We start from the raw sequence: 23,597 nt of genomic DNA, 5'->3' as shown, positions 1-23,597 counted from the left end.
ACAAGGAGGGCACAGTGAACCCTGGGACTCAGGATGCCTCTTCAGGGACCTCCTTCATTGAGTCTCATGGGATAAAGCCCTGGAGGGAAGAGGGGCCCAGGAGAGCTTGTTTGTATTTAAGGATCACGTCCAAACTCAGGAGTGACGCGTCCCGAGCATGAGGAATTTGAACAAAAACTCCAGGAGGCCTGTAAGGGTGAACAAGGAGCTCCTGGACAAACTCAAAGAGTGTGGAAGCAAAGACAGACAGTCTAGGAGGAATACAGAGGGATTGTCTTAGCAGCCAGGGATCAGGTTAGGAAACCTGAAGCCCTGGTAGAGTTAAGTCTGTCCAGGGACATCAAGGGCAACCGAAAAGCTTCTATAGGTACATTGGTGATTAAAGGAAGACTGGGGAAAATGTGGAAATGTGGGCACTCTCCAGAAAGAAACGGGACACCTGCTTTCCCAGGACATGGATAAGTTCTGAGGTTCTCAGTGTTTGTACCTTAGTCTTCTCTAGGAAGTGACCCAGTCACACCGCCTGAGTTGCAGGGGCAAAGGCAGGGACTGGGAGAAGGAAGAACCATCCACAGAATTCCAGAACCTTTAAGGTTGGAAAAGCCCTCCAAAGTCATCAAGTCAAACCTGTGTCATCGAGTCCAACCTGTGACCAACACCTACCTTGCCACTGAGCCCAGAGCACTGAGTGCTACATTCAGGCATTCCTTGGACACCTCCAGGGGTGGCAACTGCATCATCTCCCTGGGAAGACCCTTCAATGCCTGATCACCCCTTCCAGGAAGAAGGGGATGTCCAACCTGATGTCCAACCTGAGACTTTCCTGGTACAACTTGAAGCCGTTTCCTCTTTTCCTGTCCCTGTTCCTTGGGAGCAGAGCCTGACCTCCTCTGGCTGCCCCCTCCTGTCAGGGAGTTGTGCAGAGCCACAAGGTCCCCCCTGAGCCTCCTTTTCTCCAGGCTGAGCCCCCCAGCTCTCTCATCCATTCCTAAGAGGACTTGTGCTCCATACTCTTCACCAGCTCTGTTCCTTTGTCTCGGCTTGAGAAGATAAAGTATCTTCTACTGGAGTATCTTAAATACTCCAGTAAAGGAGTACTTAAGGAATATGAAGGTACACAGGTCTGTGGGATCTGATGAGATGTGTCTATGGATCTTGGGGGAACTGGCAGAGGAAGTTCCTAAGCCACTCTCCGTCACATTTGAGAAGTTGTGGCAGTTCAGTGAAGTTCCCACTGACAGGAAAAAGGAAAATTTGATCCTGTTTTTCAAAAGAGAAGGCGGATGCAGTATGCTACAGGCCAATCAGTCACACTGGTGTCCGGCAAGATCATGGAGAAGATCCATCTGGAAACTGTGCTAAGGCACGTGGAAAATAAAAGGTGATTGGTGACAACCAACACGGCTTCTCTGAAGACAAATTGTGCCTGACAAATGTGGTGGCCTTCTATGACAAGGTGACAGTGCTGATAGGTGAGGGCAGAGCAACTGACATCATCTACCTGGAGTGTGCAAAGTACTTGACACTGTCCTGCAGGACAGCCTTGTCTCAAAACTGGAGATACATGGATCTGATGGGTGGAACACTCACTGGATAAGGAATTGGCTGGATGGTGGCACTCAAAGCGTTGTGGTCTGCAGCTGTAGACAAGTATGTCTGAGTGGAGACCAGTGGCAAGTGGTGCCCCAAGGGTCTGTGCTGGGACCAGTGCTGTCTTTGTCAGTGACATGGACAAGTGGGATTGAGGCACCCTCAGCATGGTGCTGACAGTGAGATGTTTGGTGGGGTCACACACTGGAGGAAAGGGATGGGGCATCCAGAGGGAGCTGGATGGGTTGGAGGGGTGGGATCATGTGAAACTCATGAAGTTCAACAAGGCCAAGGATGAGATCCTATCTCTGGGTTGGGGTGACCCCAGCACAACTCCAGGCTGGGGGATGAATGGACCAGCCCTGAACAGAAAGACCTGGGGTACTGGCGGATGAGAAGCTCAACAGGAGTGACTCCATCAGTGATGAGGGAAAGCTGACAGATGTCATTTATCTAGACTTCTGTAATCATTTGATGTGGTTCTCCCCCAGTATCCTTCTCTACATTGGAGAGATGGATTTAACAGGTGGACTGCCAGGTGGATAAGGAACTGGTTGATGGTCACATCCAGGCGGTTTTGGTCAATGGCTCAGAGTCCCAGTGGACATTAATGACAGTGGTGTCCCTCATGGATCTGTACTGGGATCAGTAATGTTCCTCAGGGGTCCGTACTGGGACCAGCATTATGTAATATCTTCATTAATGACAAATAAAGGGATCTAGGACATCCCGAGCAGGTTTGTAGGTGACACTGAGCTGAGTGGGCTGGGACACCCCTGAGGGAGAGAGTCATTGAGAGGGACCTGGACAAGCTCAGAAGTGGCCCATGGGAAACTCAAGAGGTTTAATAAGGCCAAATTGCAGGTGCTGCAGCTGGGTCAGGATGACCCTGGGATGGATCCAGGCTGGGAGTGAGCAGATGGAGCATGGGAGAATGACTTGGGGGTGTCAGTGGGTGAGACCTGGATATGCCTCAGCCCAGAAACCCCCCAAGCCCTGGGCTGGTCCCCCGGGGGGGCAGTAGGGGAGGGAGGTTCTGCCCCTCTGCCCCACTCATGTGAGACCCCACCTGCAGAGCTGCCTCCAGCCCTGGGACCCAACAGCAGCAGAAGGATGTGGAGCTGCTGGAGCAAGTCCAGAGGAGGCCATGGAGATGCTCAGAGGGCTGGAGTCCCTCTGCTCTGGAGTCAGGCTGGGAGAGCTGGGTGTGTTCACCTGGAGACAGATGCTCCAGGGGAAGAGAAGGTTCCAGGGAGACCTTAGAGCCCCTTCCAGTGCCTAAAGGGGCTCCAGGAGAGCTGGAGAGGGACTTGGGACAAGGCATAAAGGGAGGGGACAAGGGGGAATGGCTTCCCACTGCCAGAGGGCAGGGTTAGATGGGATATTGGGAAGGAATTGTTCCCTGTGAAGGTGGGGAGGCCCTGACCCAGGCTGCCCAGAGAAGCTGTGACTGCCCCATGCCTGAAAGTGTCCAAGGCCAGGTTGGACAGGACTTGGAGCAACCTGGAATAGTGGAAGGTGCCCTGCCCATGACACAGTGGGGGAATGAGATGATCTCTAATGTCCCTTCCCACCCAAACCATCTTGAGATTCTATTAATCAAGATCTGAGGACTGTCCACAGAATGAATCCCTGGGCAGAGCTGAACCAGGGCCACCCACAACAGCCCAGGCCAGGGCTGGATGCGCAGGCTTGGGCTTATGTGGAGCTCATGGGCCATGAGTGTGTGAGGAGGTCCCAGGGGGCTGGTCAGGGCAATTCAGGTGTTTTAATGGACCCTATCAGTCTGTTCAGTGCTGGGCTGGTCAGGCATTGGAAGGGACTGCCCAGGAAGTTGGTGGAGGCACCATCTCTGGACTTGTTTAAAGGGTGTCTGGATCTTGCTGGGTGATGTGATTTAGGTGTTATGGGGCTACAGTGGCAGTATGGGATGGACTTGGATGGATGATCTTGAAGGTCTTTTTCAACCATGATGATTCTATGGGAGGTGGGACCCAACCTAGACCCTGGGTCATGACTGTTGCTGGGACTGCAGAGAAAGGGAAAAAGGCAGGGAGGGATTCACTGGGAGTGTGTAATTCTGGAGCAGCTGGGAGCAGGGAGCTGCTCCTCGTTGCTGCTCATCCGTCTCTTGGCAAAGGGTGAGACAGCAGGAAAAGGGTTTTGCTGGCATTGAGGAGGCCCCTCAATGTTGTTGTTGTTGTTAAACAGAGAAGAGTTGGATGCTCTGAGGCTGAATTTCCATGGATCTGCAGCTGAGCAGGAATCCCAGCACGTAGTGCTGGGCTGATAGGGGAGCAGTGAGGGAGGTTTGGGGGCTTTACCTGTAAGCCCAGGAATGTAGTGGTTTGGGCAGTAAAATCATAATCTTTGAGGTTGAAAAAGCCCTCTGAGGTCATGGAGTCAAATTTTCCCCAGCACTGCCAAGGCCACCATTAATCATGTCCCCCAAGTGCCACATGCACATGGTTTTTTTAAATCCCTCCAGGACTGGTGACTCCACCACTGGTCATGGGCAGCTGTGCCAGGACTGGACAACCCTTTTGGGGATGAAATTTTTCCTATTGTCCAACCTAAACCTCAGTCTGCCCTGGCTGGCTCATCACAGTGACATTAAGTTACAGAGAAATTCCTGCTCTCTGGGCAGGAATTGCTTCTGGGATGTCTGTTGTCAGGATCAACCTCTCTGTGTTTCACAGGGATCCATGGAGAAAGCAGTGAATGGAAGGTGAGGAAAGCCCTGTGAGCAGGCAGATGCCTTCTAGAGCCTCCTTGAGAGCTACATGAATGCATCAATTGGGGTTTTTTCTTCTCTTCCCATCATATCAGGCAAAGAGCTCTCTCTCTCCTTCTCCACAGGGATCCCATCACTGTTGGCACCATCTCTTGCTTAAACCGTTTGTCTAATGAGCCTTGGGGGAGGCAAAGGATTCTCTCCGCTGAAACATCACATTTCTACATTGGAGCAGTTAATCAGGAACTGGGCTTTACCTATTCCCTGCTTAGGAAGTGTGTGCCAAGTGTGCAGCTCTCCAGGGTGGCTGGGATCCCTAAGGATTCATCAGCAGGTAAAATAGAATACTTGAGAAACCTTCCCAGGCCATTGAGCCCAGGGTTCTCTGTGACTCCATGGGAATCACATCCACCTGTCCTCTTACCCCACTGCCCTCAGTAGTATGGCATCTTTTGGCCCCAAAATGTTGTTTCCACTCTGTGGATTTTCTGAACTCTGGCTGAACCAGGCTGAAGGTGCAGTAACAAGGATGGAGACATCCCATTTAAATCTGGAAGAAAGAAGCTACTCAGGGAAAACTGGGGTTTCCGGAAGGCCTCCAGCTTAGATTAATTTCTCTCCATGTGCTTTTGTCTGCTTCTCCAGGAAGGGAAGATGTCAAAGTAAGGAATTCTGGAGTGGGAGGGAATGTGCTGGAACTCATGTACAAGCCTTGAGCAGTAACTTGGGAAGGGAACTGAGCTATTCCTGCCAAGCAGGGCTCAGAGGCAGCTGTGGAGGTACTTGGTAGGTCTGTGTGCAATCAAATATCCCCTAAGTCTGCTGTACTTTGGTAGAATTAGAGATATTTGTTTTTAAGGCTTCTGACTTGGCCCTGGGCATGAGTGTGGGAGGTTGTCCCTATGGATTGACCCTAGAAGCAGCTGGTGTGTCTGGCACTTAGAGGCTCATAGAGCTCGGCCTCTGGAGCACACAGACACTCCACTCCACAGGGCTGGGATAAGGACTGTCAGCACCCTGGGAGCTGCTGGAAGCAGCTGGAGGAAGGAGCAGCTGGCTTAGGTTGGAGGCTCTCAGGGAGCACCAGGGATGTCGAGAACACGAGGACAGGGGTCGCGCTCTGGGGTGTTTAAGGGACAGCTCTTGGCTCAGTGGGAACAGGACATGGGCTGCCTTGGCCAACTTTCCGCCTGTGTAACAGGGATGCTTGGCATGAGAATTCCTGGGTCAACCTGCCTGACAGCTCCAACAGCTCCCAGGGAGAGGGAGGGAAGGAAGGCCAGGTTGGACAGGGCCTGGAACAAGCTGGTCCAGTAGAAGGTGTCTTTGCAAGTGGCAGGGGATGGAATGGGATGGGCTTTAAAGTTCCTTCTGAGCCAAACCCTTCTGGGATTCCATGGCTGTGTGGTTCCTGCTGCTCCCTGTCACTCCTCTCCAGAGCCAGCACAGGGCTGCCCTTCCAGCAGGAGGGAGCTGCTCAGCTGCCTCTTGACCTCCAGAGCAGGCTGTGCTGTGAAGAGGTTTTTCCCTATGGGCTGCTCAAAGGATGGGGTGGCTTTGGGGTCCATTCCATCTGGCCCAAACTACAGGGCATGGATCAGCCCTCTGGGCCCAAGGGGAGCAGAGGTGAGGGTGGAGGCATCCAAAAGGATTTGGCCTGAGGAGCACTGGAGAGAGGAGGGTGAGGGAGGTCAAACTGGGTGTGGAGGAAGAGACGAAGAGACACAACTCATTAATAACCTTCATTTAATCCTTCATGACATTGGAAAATGTAGAAATGTTACAGACTCATTCACAGTACTGGTAACATTTGCAAAACTGTGCAAAGCCCTTGATGTCAAGTACAAGACAATCGCTTCATACATTTTTTATATAAAATAAATGTTTAGAAATAACAGCTGTTATTGCTATTAAATTCCTGAGTTCTCTCCATCCATCAGATGCTCCCTGCTATAAGCAGTGCCTGCTCTTCTGCCTTGAAGCTCCCTGGGCTCTCGTGCAGGGTCTGGCCCTGCAGGCTGACCACGGCTCGCAGGGAGATTTTCTGTGGAGGAAAAGCAAAGGAGGTCCCTGTGAGTGGCTCCCTCATTGCGTTGGCACTGGGAAGTTCAGTGGCCAGAGGAAACACCAAAGATTTTTGTAAACACCAACAGATCAGCTCAGAACCATGTGCCTGCCTCCTAGCTGTGCTCTGGACTGGCTCCATCATTTGCCTTGTCCTGGAGGAGAAGGCCCCTGTGGCTGTGACAGGCCTGGAAGTTAAGTCAGGCAGGGCCAGTTAAAGCCAGCCTGATGCTGGAGCTGTGGTAACACAGCAGGGACAGACTCTATGGGGGTAACTTAGAGCTGCTCATGGGTCTCCAGCCCTGGTGACTGATCCATGCCAGGTTAATGGCTGGACTCCATCACCTTAAAGGTCTTCTCCAACTAAAACGATTCCATGATCCCATAAAATCTAAGGCTGCCCTGCAGCACCACACTGGGTTATTCAGAAACAAAGAATGTTAACTTCATTTTACCTGGAAGTCACGGATGTAGGTGAGGAAGAAGCTGAGGAAGGAGAATGCCAGTGACCACTCGGAGACGGTGCTGATGATGTGGGGGGTGTAGCCCTACGTTACAGAGGGGAAAAAATCTGTGTGAAAACTGCTCTGGAGCCTGCAGTGGCACAAGGATGGCTTGTGACTTGTGACATCCCATGTGAGATCCTGCATCCAGAACTATTCCCACTGGACACCAAAATCCCTTATTGTATCTGGAATCTCCAAGAATGAAGTACTGAAGAATGAAAAAGACCAGGAAAACACCTGCTTCAACTGGGATGATGCCCACTTTTAATACGCACCTGCAAAACCTGAAGCTCACTCCAGAGCTCAACTAACAAACAGCAGGGAGGTTCAAGGCCCTCCTCAAGATGCAGGAGGGATTAATTTAGAGTTACACTTGAAGATCCAACAGTTTTGTGCAATCAGAACTTCAACAAGTGCTGGCACAGCTTGCCCAGAGCAGCTGTGCATGGTCCCTCCTTGGAAGTCCAAGGCCAGGTTGGACAGGGCTTGGAGCAACCTGGGATAGTGGGAGATGTCCCTGCCCATGGCAGGGGATGGAACTGGATGGGCTTTAAGGTCCCTCCCAACCCGCCCCAGTTGGGATCCCACAATTCCAAGGAGCTGCTGGCTGGTTCTGCTGGCACAGCTCTCTCCTCTCCCACTCCAGTCTGTGTTGTGAACTGCAGGAAGTTCCCACCTGTCCCTCCAAATCCAGCTGGATTTGGTCTCTATTCCCCCCCCCCCCCCCCAATCACTTACTCTTTCCTGGGGGTCCCAGTGCAGCTTCTGCACCAGATTCTGTCCATACAAGCCACTGTACAACACAACTGAGGACACAAACACTGAGGGAAGAGGTTAAGGAAGATTCAAAGCCAAGAATGAGGAACATGGAACTTGCAGACTGTGTTGAGCTGAGGCTATGAGATCTCAGCCTGAGGAGCAGTAATGGTGCCAAGGACTGTTCATATTGTGCCCTTCAACCTGTAGCTTGTCCCAACCCACTGGTTATTGTCACGTGAAAAAGTTAATTTGAACCTAAAACCATTATTTCTGTTCTCTGTGTGCTGCCTCTCATTATTCCTCTGATCAAACACAGCACTCTCATGGAAGTGTTTAAGCTATGATCAGATGTGCACACTTACTGAGCATTTTACTGGTATTTCCCACCCTAACAAGAGTCTAGATCTCTTCCTCTGATGGCTTGTCAATGTCTCAACTACCTTTCATTCTTGCTGTAGGCCACAGGTCGGAATTCTGTATCACCTGCAGCAAAGAGGGTTTTTGGCTTTTCTATTTCTCTCTTAGTCAAGGTTTGAGAAGTGCTTTGGATTTCACCCCATGTGACAATGATCCCCCATTTAATCCAAGACCTGGATCTTTCTGGAGTGTTTGATGTCCCTTCTTCAACATCTTAGAGAGGGAAGGTACCCAAAAAAGTGCTCTTGCTACACAACAAATAAAACTCAGATCATTAATTTATAGACAACCTGATTTTCATAGGATTAAGATATTAAATTCTTCAGTGGTTAATGAGATTAAACATGAAGAGCCTCCTGATGTTAAAAATTAATTTTGGTGGTGAACAAGGCGGGACTTCCTAGCACAAACATGGCCTTAAGAACCTAGACTTCCAAAGCTTATTTAAAAATGGATGTGAGTGGTTTAGGAGCTCTGGTTACTGATTGGACCAAAGAAACCAAATTTTCTGCTTAATTGAACTGGGCAGCTTTAGGAGCTGTTTGTTATCTGCAGGAGTTCCTGCTGCAGTGGGAAGAATTTAATCACTGTGATATAAAAATAACTGGTTCCCATTCCCCCCCGCCCCCCAGTACAGGGGGTCATCAACTGCCTTGCTCTGGGCTGGCAGTTCTGCTGTTACACTCCACCACAGGACCAGCAGTATTTTCATAGATTCAGAGAATTGTTTAGGTTGGAAAAGACCTCTGAGGTTGAGTCCAATTTTTCCCAAGGCCAAGGCCACCACAAACCCATGCCCCCAAGTGCCACATCCACATGCCTTTTAAATTTCTCCAGAGATGGTGACTCCACCACTGCCCTGAGCAGCCTGTGCCAGTGCCTGACCACCCTTTCTAGGAAGAAAGTTTCCCTAATATCCAACCTGAACTTCCCTTGGCACAGCTTGAGGCCATTTCCTCTTGTCCTGGCCCTTGCTCCCCAGCAGCAGAGCACAACCCCACCCTGGCTGCCCCCTCCTGTCAGGAGTTGTGCAGAGCCAGAAGGGCCCCCCTGAGCCTCCTTTTCTTGAAGCTGAGCCCCTTTCCCAGCTCCCTCAGCTGCTCCCAGTGCTCCAGACCCTTCCCCAGCTCAGTTCCCTTCCCTGGACACACCCCAGCCCCTCAGTGTCTCTCTTGTCAGGAGGGGCCCAGAGCTGTCCCAGGACTGGAGCTGCCCCAGCAGTGCCAGCACAGGGGATGGGCACTGCTGTGACCACAGAGCTGACACAAAATACAATTCCTTCTGTCTTCCAGTACCTGTTACAACCATTTAACCCAAGGCTGCAGACTTCTCCCTTTCCCTTTCTTTCCCTTATTACATTATGAGCTGTAAATTTAGAACAATAATTTCCCCTTTCTTTCTCTTTCATTGTTATATATGTACACATCATTACTTCTACAACTTCCCTATAATTTTGGTTAGACTACATTGGCACAAAAACCTCTATAAATCTGAGGTTTGTGGGCTTTTGGCATCTGTAAGAGGAACATAACTTGCAGCAGATCATATTGTTCATAGAACATATTTTAGTTTCACCCATTTGGTTCCTCCCTATTCAAAGCTGAAAATCTTGTTTGCTAATACCAAAAATTTCTGTTAAATACAACAATTCTCAAAGTTTCTCAGATGATTTCCTTGCTGTCTGCCAAGGCCCCTCAGCAGGTGAAGGTTCTTCATGATGGATAACAAGCCTGTGCCCCACTGTCCCTGTTCCTCTGACTCCTACAGATTCTATAATCCTGCAGCAGCAGGGATGGGAGCCCAGTGAGATGCTCCAACCTTGGGAAATGGGACATAGGGTTTAGTGTTGGTATTGGCTGCCAGCCTGGAAATACATGGGATTGGTGGGGATTAAATCAGTGGCCTGGCTACAGCTGCAGAGAGACAGTGTCTAAGCAATGGGTTTTGCAACTTGTGTCTCTGGAATTCAGGAAGTTTGGTGTTGTTGTCCTGTTTGACACAACAACTGAGTTTAATTTTTAAATCCAGTTTCCAAGTCCATTGTAGTGAGCAGGAGAACTGTTCTGGTGGAGTTTCCTGACTGTTTCAATGATTGGGGAGAGGAAAAGGCCTCTATTTCTGAGTGAGTTTGCTCACATTTGTTATATAAATATATGGCTAAATGGGAATGGGTTCCCACTGAGAGGGGGCAGCGCTAGAAGGTCCCTTCAACACAAACCATTTTGTGTTTCTCTCTTTCTCTAAACCCCACAGCTGCTTCCAGCACTTGGAATTCAGAGCTAAAGGGGGTGATGGAGTCTGATGCTGAGGGAAGGTGGTAGGGAATGCCAGTCAGAAATATCTTGTCTTTTGAACTGCAGGATGGGCAAGGAGGAGATCAGAGGTCAAAGTCCCCCCCTGACTCACCCTTGAAATGTGCTCCAGACTTGTCTCCCTGGCAAGTGCCAGCACATCATCCCTGTTCCAGACCCAGCTGGCACAGGCAGCCCTGCTCCACATGGTCTGTTTTCCTCTTGTGCTACATTCTGGGCTTCTTTTTCAGTTGTATTCAACTCTAACACTCTGCACCATTTTTGTCCTCAGGAACACACTTTTATATCTTACCTGTTTTTTCCCTGCAGTGAAACCACCCATCCTTTAAGCACACTTCCCTTTGGCCCCATATTTCTTAATTTAGTCAGACCTCTTGGGGATAAACTCCTATTTTTCCTGTTTTCAGTCTCTGGTGTGCAGTAGGAAAGGGGAGGAGAAAGGGTAGTAACTGTCCCTCTTTTTTTTTTTTTTTTTTAAAACATCCAGGGGGGAATATTAAAAGTATTAAAGGGATTAACCATTTTCCCTGAAATTCCCAGGTTGGAATACAGAACAGGGCACACTATGGGGTGTACAATCAAGGATTCTTGTGGCATGTGGTGGTGGTTCAGCTCAAGTAGGTGTAAATCCTGTGGAGACTGTTGGGTTTTGGTGCCAGTGCCCAGACAAAGGATACTGCTCAGGATGCTGGAACAGCTCCACAGGAACACAGCCAAGCGGGCCCAGAAGATGTCTTTGCTGTGAACTTCTGGCTGCATCAGGTAGGACAGGATGGTCTGAACCAGCATGTAAATGGACCCCACCCCGAAGGTCAGGCAGGCTCCCAGCACGTGGATGTAGTACAGGATGCATTTCTACAGAAAGAAAGTGCTGCATGTGAAAACCTGGTTTCATCTTCTTTTGTAAACCTCTGGCATCCACCCCTCAGTGACCTCCTCCCATTCTGAACTAAGCAGTTCTGGATTGTGCCAGTCCTCAGGAGACTTTTTTGGAAGCACCATTGTAAGATGTCTGGAAGCCAGAACCTGCCAGCCTCTGGAATTTCTGCTTTTGTTAAGTTCTTGTGGTGAAGTTACAGGTCACAGCTGCACCTTCAGTACAGGAATTTGTGAGGGCTCTTCTCATAAACAGACAATATCACAGAAATTGGGTGAGAGAATCCCTGCAGGTGGGCAGGGAGTGGGAGTGACAACATTTCTACCACAGGAACCTGTGCATCTATGAAAGATTATATAATACAGGACAGACACAACACGATTCTAGCACCCAATTTTGGATTAAAAATAATGAGGTTTTGCATTTCTCTGAATGAACTCTGGTTTGAATAAAGATTGTTTGTCAATTTAGTACCTTGGAATACTCTGAAGGAACAAGGTTCAATCAAGCAGCAATACTTAAAAACACCACCAGGAGGACCAAGTGTCAAATAGCAAAAATAACTAAAACCAGAAGATATTCCAAAAAATCCAACCCAAGTAAAAATTTATTATTAAAATATATGTGTGTGAAAACCCAGGTGTGCTCACCCCTTTACTCTCATGCCCAGCTTAGCACATGAGCCAGAGACAGGGAACAAAAAGTGTCATCTGACTTGTTGCACAAGGCACGGCCTGGCAGCCTCCTGCACCCCAATCACGCAGATGTTTCCTGCCTAAAACATGAGGTTCTCTGTGTATCTTACTGAGTAACTCTTAAGATCAAGCTTTTCCTTGTGCACTTTCTGTGCACAAACGAATTTTAAGTGCTGCATCTACAGTGAGAATTTCTATTTAAGAAATAAGCAGGGTGCAAAGGTGTGTGCTCCAAAATCATGTACTGTGCAGGGAGGTGTCAGCAGAGAGAAATTCTCTATTTTCACACTTTGGGGTCTTCAATCACCAGTGGATTTCAGGGCAATATGCAAGTGCATCACTTCCAACTTTTGTTTTGCTCAAGATCAAACGAGACACAAACTGTTACCAGATTAACATGCACCTACAGGGTTTTGACTGTTGTGAAATACAAATAAAGTAGAAAAACCCTTTCTTGAGGGCAGTGGAGGGAAATAACGGAGTTGAGCAGACCCTGGAAGATTCTTCTTGTGTGGAAGTGCAGAATGGGAGGCTGGGACCTCTGAGGGCTCTAGAAAATAGTAAATAGATTGAGGCCTCCAAAAGAAAAAATGCTAGAATGAGAGTGCTGAGGTTTCTAAGACAGGGGGTGCTAAAGCTCTTGAGGAGCTGTGCTAGGGAAAAGGTGGAGCTTCCCAAGAGCTTTTCCTCTTTTGTTTTCCCTGTCCCTAATCCAGCACGAGCCTGAGGTGACCCTATAGCCTGTGGTGGCTACAGGCACCACAACAGAGCCCCAAAATCCATCAAGTAATTAATGTGATAAGGCTGGCAATTATACAATCACCTGGCAAATAAAGCCAATGAAGGGGAGCTGCTCATGGTGTGATGAGTGAGAATACCAGATTTGGTTTTTTTGGAGTGGAAAGTATTGGGTAGAAAAAAAAAAAGAGACCTGGGATGGAGAAAATCAGAAAAATTAATGTTGCAGAATTTTCAAGAATTTGAGAAGGTTTGAAGGAACCTTCAAGAGGTTCCTTGAACTACCCAAGAGGGCAGTTTTTCCAGAGCTGGGCTTGTGGGGTTGGGTGGTTTTGTTGGCTTTACTTCTAGTTGTAACAAGTTTTTGATACCTTTTATACTACTTGATTCCTGATTTTCCTGAGCCACAGTTGTGGGTTTTCAATCTGGATCTCAGGCTTTCAACCTGCCTGGAAGGAGATCCAAGTGTGGCTTCTGCAATGCTTGGTGGTTATGAATGTTTTGAAATGTCACGAACAGCTGCTCACAAGTCCCAAAGCAAATAAGGAATAAATAACAAATTAAAAGTCAAACCTTATATTTTTTAACTGTTCTCTGTAGAGAATTTCACAAAGAAGCAGTTTGCCATGGAAAGTTGCTTTCTGTAACTCTGCAGTTTATCAGGTGTGACATCGGGTATCTCAGAACAGACACAGCTCTGGCAGGGCCAGAGCAGTGCAGGCAGAGCACAAACCTGGAAATTTGCAATAATGCAGAGTCCAAAGCAGCTCATCCATCCCAGTGTGAGGCCCAGCTTATTCAGCCTGAGGATCTTGGGTTTTTCTGGGCTCAGGGCAGACACTTGCTTGTACCGGACGTACATGGTGGCCATCCCTGCCAAAGACAGCCACAGGCAGTAAGATTCCTGCTGGGGACCAGTGTCCCTGTTTACCTGGGAAGATGCTGAGGGTCAGAGGCAACTTTTAAAATACAGGAATTTTTTTAGGGCACAGTGAAATAGGAAAGGTGAAAGGCTGGAAATGAAAATTGAAATAATATAATGGCAAACTAGTCAAATTAATAGATTTTTCTATCTATTTCATTTAAAAGCCATATTAGGTTGTTTTCCCTGCCTCCATTGTTGCAGCACAGGTAAGGTGACTGCCTTGAATTTGCATTTTTATTGCTTTACTTTTCTGTTTGTTTTTTTGAATGCATTTTTTGTCCTTCTGGAATCTGCAATTGCCATACTGGCAATTAATGGATAACATCCCTGACACACACTTTGAATTGCTTAAGAGAAGTGAGATTTATTGCTCAGTATTTAGTTTTTGAGTGAGAATTCTGGGCTGTTTAATGATCTTGAGAAGGAAGTGAACTTTTTTAAAGCTGATGCATTCCAGAACTGCCTGCAGCTCACCAAGGACAGTTTCTGTACTCACCCAAGAAGGTTGAAACATTTAACATGATCCCAAATAAGCATCTTTCAGGCGGTATTGTCCCTGTATCACTGGAAAAGATAAATGGAGTGATAACATATCCTATATTATTTATGTTAAAAATACTTCCAACACAACTTTACTTATTTCAGTCTACAAAGGACATGTAAAAAAGTGCCTCCCAGATGATTTTCACTGAATTTTTCATTACTCAAACTATGCTGTGCTGGTTTTAGAGCTGTAGAAATCACCATGGTAAAGACAAGCTCTCCCTGGCGCAGGGAATGATCATGCTCAGAGTAACTGTTCCTTTCATATTGATCTTGATGCCATAAAAGGTGAATAAAAAGGATAAAAACTGGAAAAATAAAGAACATGGAAAACTGAAAGAGCAAAGCTTGAGTTATATCTATCAGCCTTGACAGAATAAAGTTGGCAATGTAGATTTTAGTATGGATTTTCTGGTGCAACAAACCTGGTGGCAGCAAGTGGTTTCACTCTGAGCAGGGATGTGGTGAAGCACCCCAGGGATGTGGTGAGGCACCCCCAGTTCATCATCATTTTAAAGGTATGCTCACAGAGCCAAAGCTTAAGAGTTTGGCACAAAACCAGAGACCTTTAAATAGAGTAACACATAAATCCCAGAATGGGTTGGGTTGGGAAGGACCTTAAAGCTCATCTCAATCACCTCATTCCAAGCAGGGACATCTTCCACTAGCCCAGGTTGCTCCAAGCCCAGTCCAACCTGGCCTTGCACACTTCCAGGCATGGGACAGCAACAGTATCTCTGGGCAAAGTGTGCCAGGATTCACCACCCACACAGGGAAGGAATTTCTTCCTAACATTTAACCTGAATTTCCCCTCTGTCAGTTTAATATCACCTATAACTACATCTATAATGGCTCTAAAGAGTAACTTTAGAACTGGAGCTGCTGGGTAAGAACTGCTATTTAAGTCTGGAGTTGGGAAGAATTCACAGGAGTGCAGTCATTTCAGTGCTCTGTCACAGGTGGACATCACTGACCTGATGTAGGGCACCAAAGGGTCAACGTGGTGCAGGACAATTGCAGTAATGTAGGAAAAGATGAACGATGCTGCTGACCACACAACCAGTGCCACGGGCAGGAACGAGAGGCCTTGCTGGAACCACCACATCCCAGGGCTGACTTCTGCCTCCAGACACTGGGAAGAACCAAATGCAAAGGTTTACTAAGAGTTCTCAAACATTTACTGAGATTCTCAAATTTACTGAGTTCTCAAGGGTTTACTGAGATTCTCAAAGGTTATCTAGGATTTTACTATGAGGTCTCTGAAGTTTTGCTTTCCTTGAGGCAGGCTGCTTCCCATACAGCAGTTTGATATATCTCATTCCCCTCCTGCAAACCCAAAGTGAACACTGACTTCACAGAAGAAATCATAAATAAGCAGAATTAAATCTGGAAATGTTAATTCTGAAATTCTTAGAGTATCATTAGAAACCAATACTGTCATTTTACTATGTGGCTTGGATTTTTTGCTGCCAGAAAAGGGTCAAGTGGGTCACTGTGAATAAGTGACTCCATTTTCTTCTCAGCCTTGTGTCACAACAGCAGGTCAGTAGAGTGAGCTGACAGAGAACGTGTCTCTGCACTGACACTGCAACTGATGGTGGCCGTGGTGGAGCCTCCAGCTTCTATTAACACTTAGCTGGGTACATGTGGAGGAAATGACCCAAAATTACTTTAATACCTGCCCTCGATTATTCCCTGTCAGACTCTGTGACTCGACATCTGTTATAGAGTCCCAGGGCTGGAAGGGATTTTAAACTCCACCTTGTTCAACCCTCTGCCATGGCAGGGACACCTTCCACTATCCCAGGGTGCTCCAAGCCCTGCCCAACCTGGCCTCGGACACTTCCAAGAATGGGGCAGCCCCAGCTTCTCAGGGCAACCTGTGCTAGAGCCTCACCACCCTCACAGGGAGGAAAATCCCAAAATCCCACTAACCCTGCCATTAGTTGCACACACATATGTTTTATTTTCTACTCTGAGTCCTCTTTGTCTCACAGTCTCATTTTGTTGTCCCTCCATAATATGCTGATGGGCTCTCTCAAAGCACTGGGGGAGTTTCCTGGGCTCACTGTGTTAATGTTGAGCAAACAGCTCAATTTCCCCACATCTCCCATCCTGCCTAGATTTGGGTACTGCCAAGGAGACTGGGCACTGTAGAGACCACTGTACTGAGGTACCTGTACTGAGGTACCTCACAGAGTGGGACAGAAAATGACTTTGCCATTCAGCAACAATTTTTCAAAATTAGTTTGTTCTTTAAATTTATCAATGTTTAGGATGAAATATCAGTGAAAATATAAAAACCCTTCATAGTTTAGATTTAAAAAAATGAAGTAATGTTTAGATCTATTTATTCTATGCTATGAAGTTAACTTTTGGAAGATACCACTGACGAAGTTTTGAGAACATAAACCCAATTCTTTTCTGGAGAGTGAATCAGAACTTTCCCATGGCTTGTAATATCAATAATAACAAGATGATATTAACAGGGCAGGGGCATCTTTCACTAGAGCAGGTTGCTGAGCTCCATCGAGCCTGGATTCACGACCTCTCAGCTATCTGAGTTCACTGCTACCAACCACAACCCTCACACTCAAGGGTTGCTCACAGCAGTTGCTGTTTTACAGGTGAGAGGAAAAGATCCACGTGCAGTACAGTGAAATTGTGACTCTGTACTCACACTGTCCAGTTCCCTAAATCTTAGCCTGACAGCAAATCTGTGTCTCAACCCAGTTCTCTAAGAGCAAGAAGGGTATCTTAGGTTGGAAATGGGGGGTGTATTCTATTCCTATCTGATGGAGGAGTTATCTTCTGTTAATTGGGCAGTTTTTCTTCATCTCTTTCACAACCCATCCTCCCTCCAGGAGGTATGTGCTGTTAATGAGGCCATTGAGTGTCACTGCATGATTGATAAAATTCCATCATCCCACTGGGAGAAGCTCTGCCCAGAGGAAGGAGCCAAGCATTCCTACCTGGATAGAATCAGAGATCTGGAAGGCCAGAGGCAGCCTTTTCCACTGCATTCCCAGAGGAGCAGCCTTTTCCCCACTGCATTCCCAGAGGAGCAGCCTTTTCCCCACTGCATTCCCAGAGGAAGACCAGGCCCATCTACACCACCCATGGATCTTGAGAGGAAGACTACACCCTTCTACAGGATCCCTGCTTCAACAGAATCACACCTGCCACTGCAGGAGGGCTGAGCCACCACTGAATGGGGCTGCTGCCACCTCCCTGACCCACAGGACCCCTGACCCTGTTCTGACACTGTTCTTGTTGTTTTGTATTACTGCATTGTTAATTTTATTTTTATTTTCTTCCCTAATAAAGAACTGTTATTCCTGCTCCCCTATCTTTGCCTGAGAGCCCCCTTAATTTCAAAATTATAATTTGGAGGGAGGGGGTTTACATTTTCCATTCAGGGGAGGCTTCTGCCTTCCTTAGCAGACACCTGTCTTTTCAAACCAAGACAAAGGGCCACCCTAGTGTGCTCACACAGAGAGAACTGTGACTCCTCCCTACTCTTGCTGCAAAAGCAAAGTAATTAGCAACTAGCTTGAAACACAACCAGAGCTGTTTCAGCCTCCCAGAATGGCTGAGGTGGGGAAGGAGCTCTGGGAGTCACCTGGGCCATCCCCCTACTCAAGCAGGGCCACCAGAGCCAGTAGTGCAGGATGACACCCCAAGGATGGAGATATCACAACCTTTCTGGGGAGCCTGGGATCACCAGTGCCAGTCACCCTCACAGGGAAAAACTGTTTCCTGATGGTCACTGGAGAGAAGAGGAGAAAAAGCGTTTCAACATGGTTAAAACTGGAGACTGTAAATGGAAGATGAAAAAGGATAAAGGTGAAGAGCAAATAATGGAGAGTGAACATCCAGGGGCATCCAGGCAAAGATCTGTATGTGAGAAAAGCAAAATAATGTTGAAAGAAGGAAGTATTGAGAGATTTTAGAAGGGCATGGCCTGGGGTGGAGAGGCTGAAAGAAAGGAGGAAGAGAAAGGAAGAAAGAGGAAGCACCAAGACTAGAAAGTCTCATGGCCAGAAAAAAGTTGGAACAAAAGTGGGTGAATCTTGCAAGAGATCAGAGCTAGTCAACCTTCACAACCCTTGCACAGAATAGACAACTACAGCCTTGTAAAGGTGAAGGTTCAGCTGCTTGTGAGAAAGCTGGTTGGTGACAGGTACAGGTGTCTAACAGGATATGTAGTGAATAAGAACAGATTGACAGAATTCAAGTTGCCTGATCTCTTGCCCATTTTTAAGCTAAATATAAGGTTTGCCATCTGATCATGATTTTAAGACTGCCAGCAGTAATGACTGTAACCTCACAATCCCACCTCTAGTATGAGCAAATTGGGAATTTGAAAGATAAATGAGGATTTTGCATGACATTCTCTGTTATAAATGTTATGTTCCTGGGTATGTAATTCCCAGCTCCAACCAGTCAGTCTGAATATACTTTTCATTTCACATTTAAATATTCATAGCGCCTTAATTTTATTTCTGAGCTAACATACTTTCCCCTGCAAACAAACCAACCAACCACCCAACCAACCACATTCTACATACCTGAGAAAAAGGGCATCAGAGGACATGTCACTTAAGGGGAATCCAAGGTCATTTTTCTGCTGAAGCTCCACGTTCGTGTCATTTTTCTCACTCTGAGATATAAAGGAAAAAAAGCAAGATGTGAGGTTCTTCTGTACCTCTTGCCATGTTTATTCTTCTTAGCACCTTCTGTTAGTCAGTGCTGCGGACTGGACACAGGTTTGACTGTTGGCTTGCCCCACAGTGTATTTCCTGCATTCCAAGCAGGTTAAGGAGTGAAGCTTGTGTGTGGTGGGGAGGTAGAAATGAAGAAAAACTGGTGTTTAAGGCTCTTTGATTTTAGGAGTTGTCTACACAACCATTTAATTTGAACTGAAGAGCTTTCAAGAGATGAAGTGAATGCAACTAAAACCAGTGCATAAGACCATGGCTTTCACCTAAGAAAGGGAACAGAACATGGAGACTTCCCATTTCATTGTGGACACACATCCCAATGTCCTGTTGGTGCAATGCTAAATACATGGCTGGAGAGGGGCTGGAGCAACCTGAGTATCATAGGACCATTTAAGCTGGAAAAGGCCTCTGAGATCATCAAGTCTTACTATTCCTCTGGCACTGCCAAGGCCACCACTAAACCACATCCTCAGGTGCCAAATCCACAGCTTTTAAATCCCTCCAGGGATGGTGACTCCACCTCTGCCTTGGACAGCCTGTGCCAGTGCTGGACAACATACTCCAGGAAGAAATTTTTCCCAATATCCAACCTGAACTTCCTCTGGTGCAGTTTGAAGCCATTTCCTCTTGTCCTTGCCCTTGTTGCCTGGCAACAGAGCCCGACCTCCCCTGGCTGCCCCCTCCTGTCAGGAGTTGTGCAGAGCCAGAAGGGCCCCCCTGAGCCTCCTTTTCTTGAAGCTGAGCCCCTTTCCCAGCTCCCTCAGCTGCTCCCAGTGCTCCAGACCCTTCCCCATCTCAGTTCCCTTCCCTGGACACACCCCAGCCCCTCAGTGTCTCTCTTGTCAGGAGGGGCCCAGAGCTGTCCCCAGGACTGGAGCTGCCCCAGCAGTGCCAGCACAGGGAACCACGCTGGGCCTCCTGGACACACCATGGCTGTGACAGCCCAGATGCCACTGGCCTACTTGCCCACCTGGGCTCATGTCCAGCCACTGTCACCAGAACTACCAGATCCTTTCCCAGCTTTCCAGCTACTCCTTCCCCTGCTTGGAGCATTCCACGGGATTGTTGTGACCCAAGGGCAGAACATTGCATTGGTCTTGTTGACTCTCCCACTGTTGGCCTCAGCCATGGATCCTGCCTGTCCATTTAATCAGACATTCCATAACTCCTGACTTCTCCTCCCACAGGTTTGAGGCACTGCCTTGGGGATGCAGAGGGGCTGAAGCTCTGTGGGGATGAAGGTCACAGACAATGCAGATTCTCTACCTGCTGATGGTATTTATGTGCCTGTGCAGACTGATTTACCTGGGCTAGGAAAAGCTTAGTAAAGCAGAACAGCTATTCCCAACTTCTCCCTGCATCCTGCCCTTCATGCAAAATAAAGGCAGCTCATCAGCACTGTCTGCTCCAAGGCAAGCTGGGCGGCAGAGAAGCCCTCACTCTGTTAGGACTGGGAATCTCTGTACCCTGAGCTGTCACTGAGCCCAGAGCTGAGCCCTGCACATGACTTATCATCATTTTCATGTGGTCTGGCACAAAGAGCGCCTTCAGTCACACCACAGAGCACTACTTAGGCACAGCTTCTTACTGAGAGTGTATGTGCAGGCTGGTGGAATCATGGAATTTCCTGAGCTGGAAGGGACCCACAAAGATCATCCAGTCTGTCACAGACATCTCTTATGAAAAATCTTTTCCTTAGGATGTTTCCTCTTGAGAAGCTGAGAGGCCTCAGGAACAAAATGTAACCAATGGTTATCTGCTGCTGTGGAAGGCAACAGGTACATCTGGGATTGGTCTCATGTGGTTGTTTCTAATTAATGGCCAATCACAGTCAGCTGGCTTGGACTCTCTGTCCGAGACACAAGCCTTTGTTATTCATTCCTTCTTTTTCTATTCTTAGCCAGCCTTCTGATGAAATCCTTTCTTCTATTATTTTAGTATAGTTTTAATATAATATATACCATAAAATAATAAATCAGGCCTTCTGAAACATGGAGTCAGATCCTCGTCTCCTCCCTCATCCTCGGACCCCTGTGAACACGGTCACACCAGTCCAACCCCTGCCCTGCACAGACCCCCCAACAATCCCACCCTGGGCATCCCTGGCAGTGCTGCCCAAACTCTCCTGGAGCTCTGGCAGCCTCAGGGCCGTGCCCATTCCCTGGGGAGCCTGGGCAGTGCCAGCACCCTCTGGGGGAAGAACCTTTCCTGATCTCTAGCCTGACCCTGCCCTGACACAGCTCCAGCCATTCCCTTGCATCCTGTCCCCGCTCACAGAGAGCAAAGATCAGAGCTGTCCCTCAGGAGGAATCTGCAGCCCCTCAGGAGGATCATCCTGATGGCACCAATTGGGCTCTGCCCTTCTTGCCTTTCCCAGCAGAAACCCTCTCACTAACACTCCTTACACTAAAAAGAGTTTTATAATTTTCTCCTCCTTTAAATTCTCTTATGTCAGTCTGATCTACCCTGAGTTCTTTTCTCCCTCCATCTCTCTCCTCATTAAATATTTTACAGTGGAATCAAGTCAGTTTTCCCACTGTTCTGGTGCAGACTGCACATCTCCAACACAGGCTTCACTCTGCAAATCCCTGGGCACAGTCAGGGCAGGGTGTACTCCAGGCTGTCCCAGCTTCCTGCTGTGCAGCTGCCCTGCATCCCTGCCAGCTCCCAGGCTCTGTCTGGGCACAGAAAGAGGCACCTCCAAACACCAGGAGGCAGAAAGGAACTGTCATGTGCCAGATGCAAGGTCCTGAGATAAATTATTATCAACACCTTGTCCTATCCCATTGTTTTCAACAGGGAGAAGGAAAATATACACTCAAACTCGTTTTTTCATAAGCTCCTTTGCAAGCAGATTATACAACAGCAATGGCCAGCCTCAATTTTCCATATAACTATGATTTTCTTCAACATGATTTTCTTAAACATCTATTCCGATCTTCAGGCACTTTAAGGTTCTAAGGGTTTTTTTTTTTTTAAGCTCCAGTTTGAGTATGACAGATTGTTTCCAATATCAAGGGCAAGTGAAGAAAGAGTTTCAAAAGCAAAGGAGATTTTAACCCTCTGGAAATGTTTCTCCCAGTGCAAGAATGCAGCCACACCCTACCCAGGCTGGAGCATGTGGACTAGAATCTCCAAAGGAAAATGAAAGGTGGGCAAGACCATCAAGGGCAGGAAGTTCATGTTACCTGGAATGACAAAGCTGCAAAGATGGTTGAATTACGTGGGGAAAAGGGAAATTCCTGAATTACAAATGATCCCTGGGTTGTCAACCTGCCTCTTCCCTGCTCTGCAGCCAGACAGGCAGTGATAAAGCACTACCTAGGGACACTTCCTTTTGTCTCCAGCAAACTGTCCAGTGGACAGTGCTGAGGGGAGGGCAGAGGAATTTGTCTGTGCCTTCCTAAACAAACAGAGGCTGGATGGGGCTGTGTCTGAACAGCCTGCACAGGTTAGGTCCTACTGATAAGCCACGGGTAAAGGTCACTGATCCTCAAAGTGCTGACGTCAGGAAGTAGGAAATGTGTCACCTCTGCTGTCCCTGCTGCAGGGTAATGACAGGTGACTCATTTTGGGTGTTTTCCCAGTACAGACACCAAAAAAGTTGCCATGAAATCTTTCAGTCCTGGAGGGCAGCTTCCAGGGGGTCTCCATGTTCTGGCCCTGTTCCTGTTCCCTGGCTGGGAAGACACAGCAAGGCCTGGAGCCAACCCAAACAGTGCCAGGACACCGTGACACAGGATGTCCCCAAGCCTGCTTGGGACACCCGGCACACGGTGACAGTGGCTGGGTGCTCCGGCTGATCCAGGAGCTCCGTGTCACGGCACTGGCCAATCCCACTTGCCTGAGCTGAGTCCTCGGGGCAGAGCCAGAGATTCCCAGGGGACAGCTGGAACTGGAGTCACTGCAAGGTCACTGTGGGAGTGGGGGCGCTGGGGGCAATCAGAGAGGGAAGGGAAAAGGAACCAGGATGGAGGGAGGTTTAGGAAAGGAGGAAAAGAGAATAAAGGGGAGAAACGGGAGGCTGAAGACAGAGAGATGAAGGGGCAGAAGCTCAGTGGGGTCCTCGGGGCAGAGGAGTTACTGGAAGTGATGGGGGTTCACTGGGGATGTGGTGGGGGGGGATCACTGGGGCTGACAGGGAGGCACAAAGGGGATGAGGGGGATTTGTCAGGAGAGGGAGAGAGGACAGCTGAGGTTTCTGGGGGTCCCGAAGGGCAGTGGGGATTGCAGGGCACCCGGTGGGGGCTGCAGTAGGGTGGGGGTGACATGGAGGGGGTCAGGGGACACCGGGGGGCCACTGAGGCGGTGATGACAGAGAGGCCATGGCGTCACTGAGGATGGGGGATCTCTGAGGGGATGACCCTCCGTTTCCAAGGGGGTCTCTGACGTGGTGACAGCGACATCGGAAGGTGAAGGTCGCTGAGGGGGATGAACAGGGGTCCCTGAGGGGGTGACAGAGGATCTCGGAGGGGGTAATAGGAAGTGACAGAAACACCGGGCGGTCGCTAAGAGGTCGGGGGATGGTCGCTGGGGGGTGACAAAGGTAGCTGGGGGGGAGTGAAGGGGAGGTTGTTGGTTCTCTGAGGGGGTGGCAGGGGTGACAACGACGCGAGTTCGCTGTTTGGGTCCCCCCCCGCTCCCCCCGCTCCTTCACCTTAGCCGCTCCCGCGCCGTCCCCGCACTGCCCCGGCCCCGCCCCCGGCGCGCGCT

The 23,597-nt window shown here is 48.4% G+C and overlaps 1 protein-coding gene across 1 annotated transcript; it reads right to left on the bottom strand.

Annotated features, from left to right (window-relative positions):
* Nucleotides 1-6,053: 6,053 nt before the first annotated feature.
* On the bottom strand, nt 6,054-23,585 carry DRAM2 (DNA damage regulated autophagy modulator 2). Its single transcript, XM_066565408.1, has 9 exons — nt 23,542-23,585; nt 18,732-18,823; nt 15,135-15,292; nt 14,114-14,181; nt 13,426-13,565; nt 11,060-11,237; nt 7,633-7,715; nt 6,844-6,936; nt 6,054-6,368 (listed from the first exon to the last, which is right to left on the bottom strand). Exons 3-9 carry the CDS (start codon nt 15,263-15,265, stop codon nt 6,261-6,263), a joined length of 801 nt encoding a protein of 266 aa, XP_066421505.1. The 5' UTR covers nt 15,266-15,292; nt 18,732-18,823; nt 23,542-23,585; the 3' UTR covers nt 6,054-6,260.
* Nucleotides 23,586-23,597: the final 12 nt, after the last annotated feature.

This window comes from Molothrus aeneus, chromosome 24 (assembly GCF_037042795.1).
Source record: "Molothrus aeneus isolate 106 chromosome 24, BPBGC_Maene_1.0, whole genome shotgun sequence".
Taxonomy (NCBI): domain Eukaryota; kingdom Metazoa; phylum Chordata; class Aves; order Passeriformes; family Icteridae; genus Molothrus; species Molothrus aeneus.
Note: the sequence above shows the minus strand (reverse complement) of the source record. Positions and strands in the feature narration are given on the sequence as shown.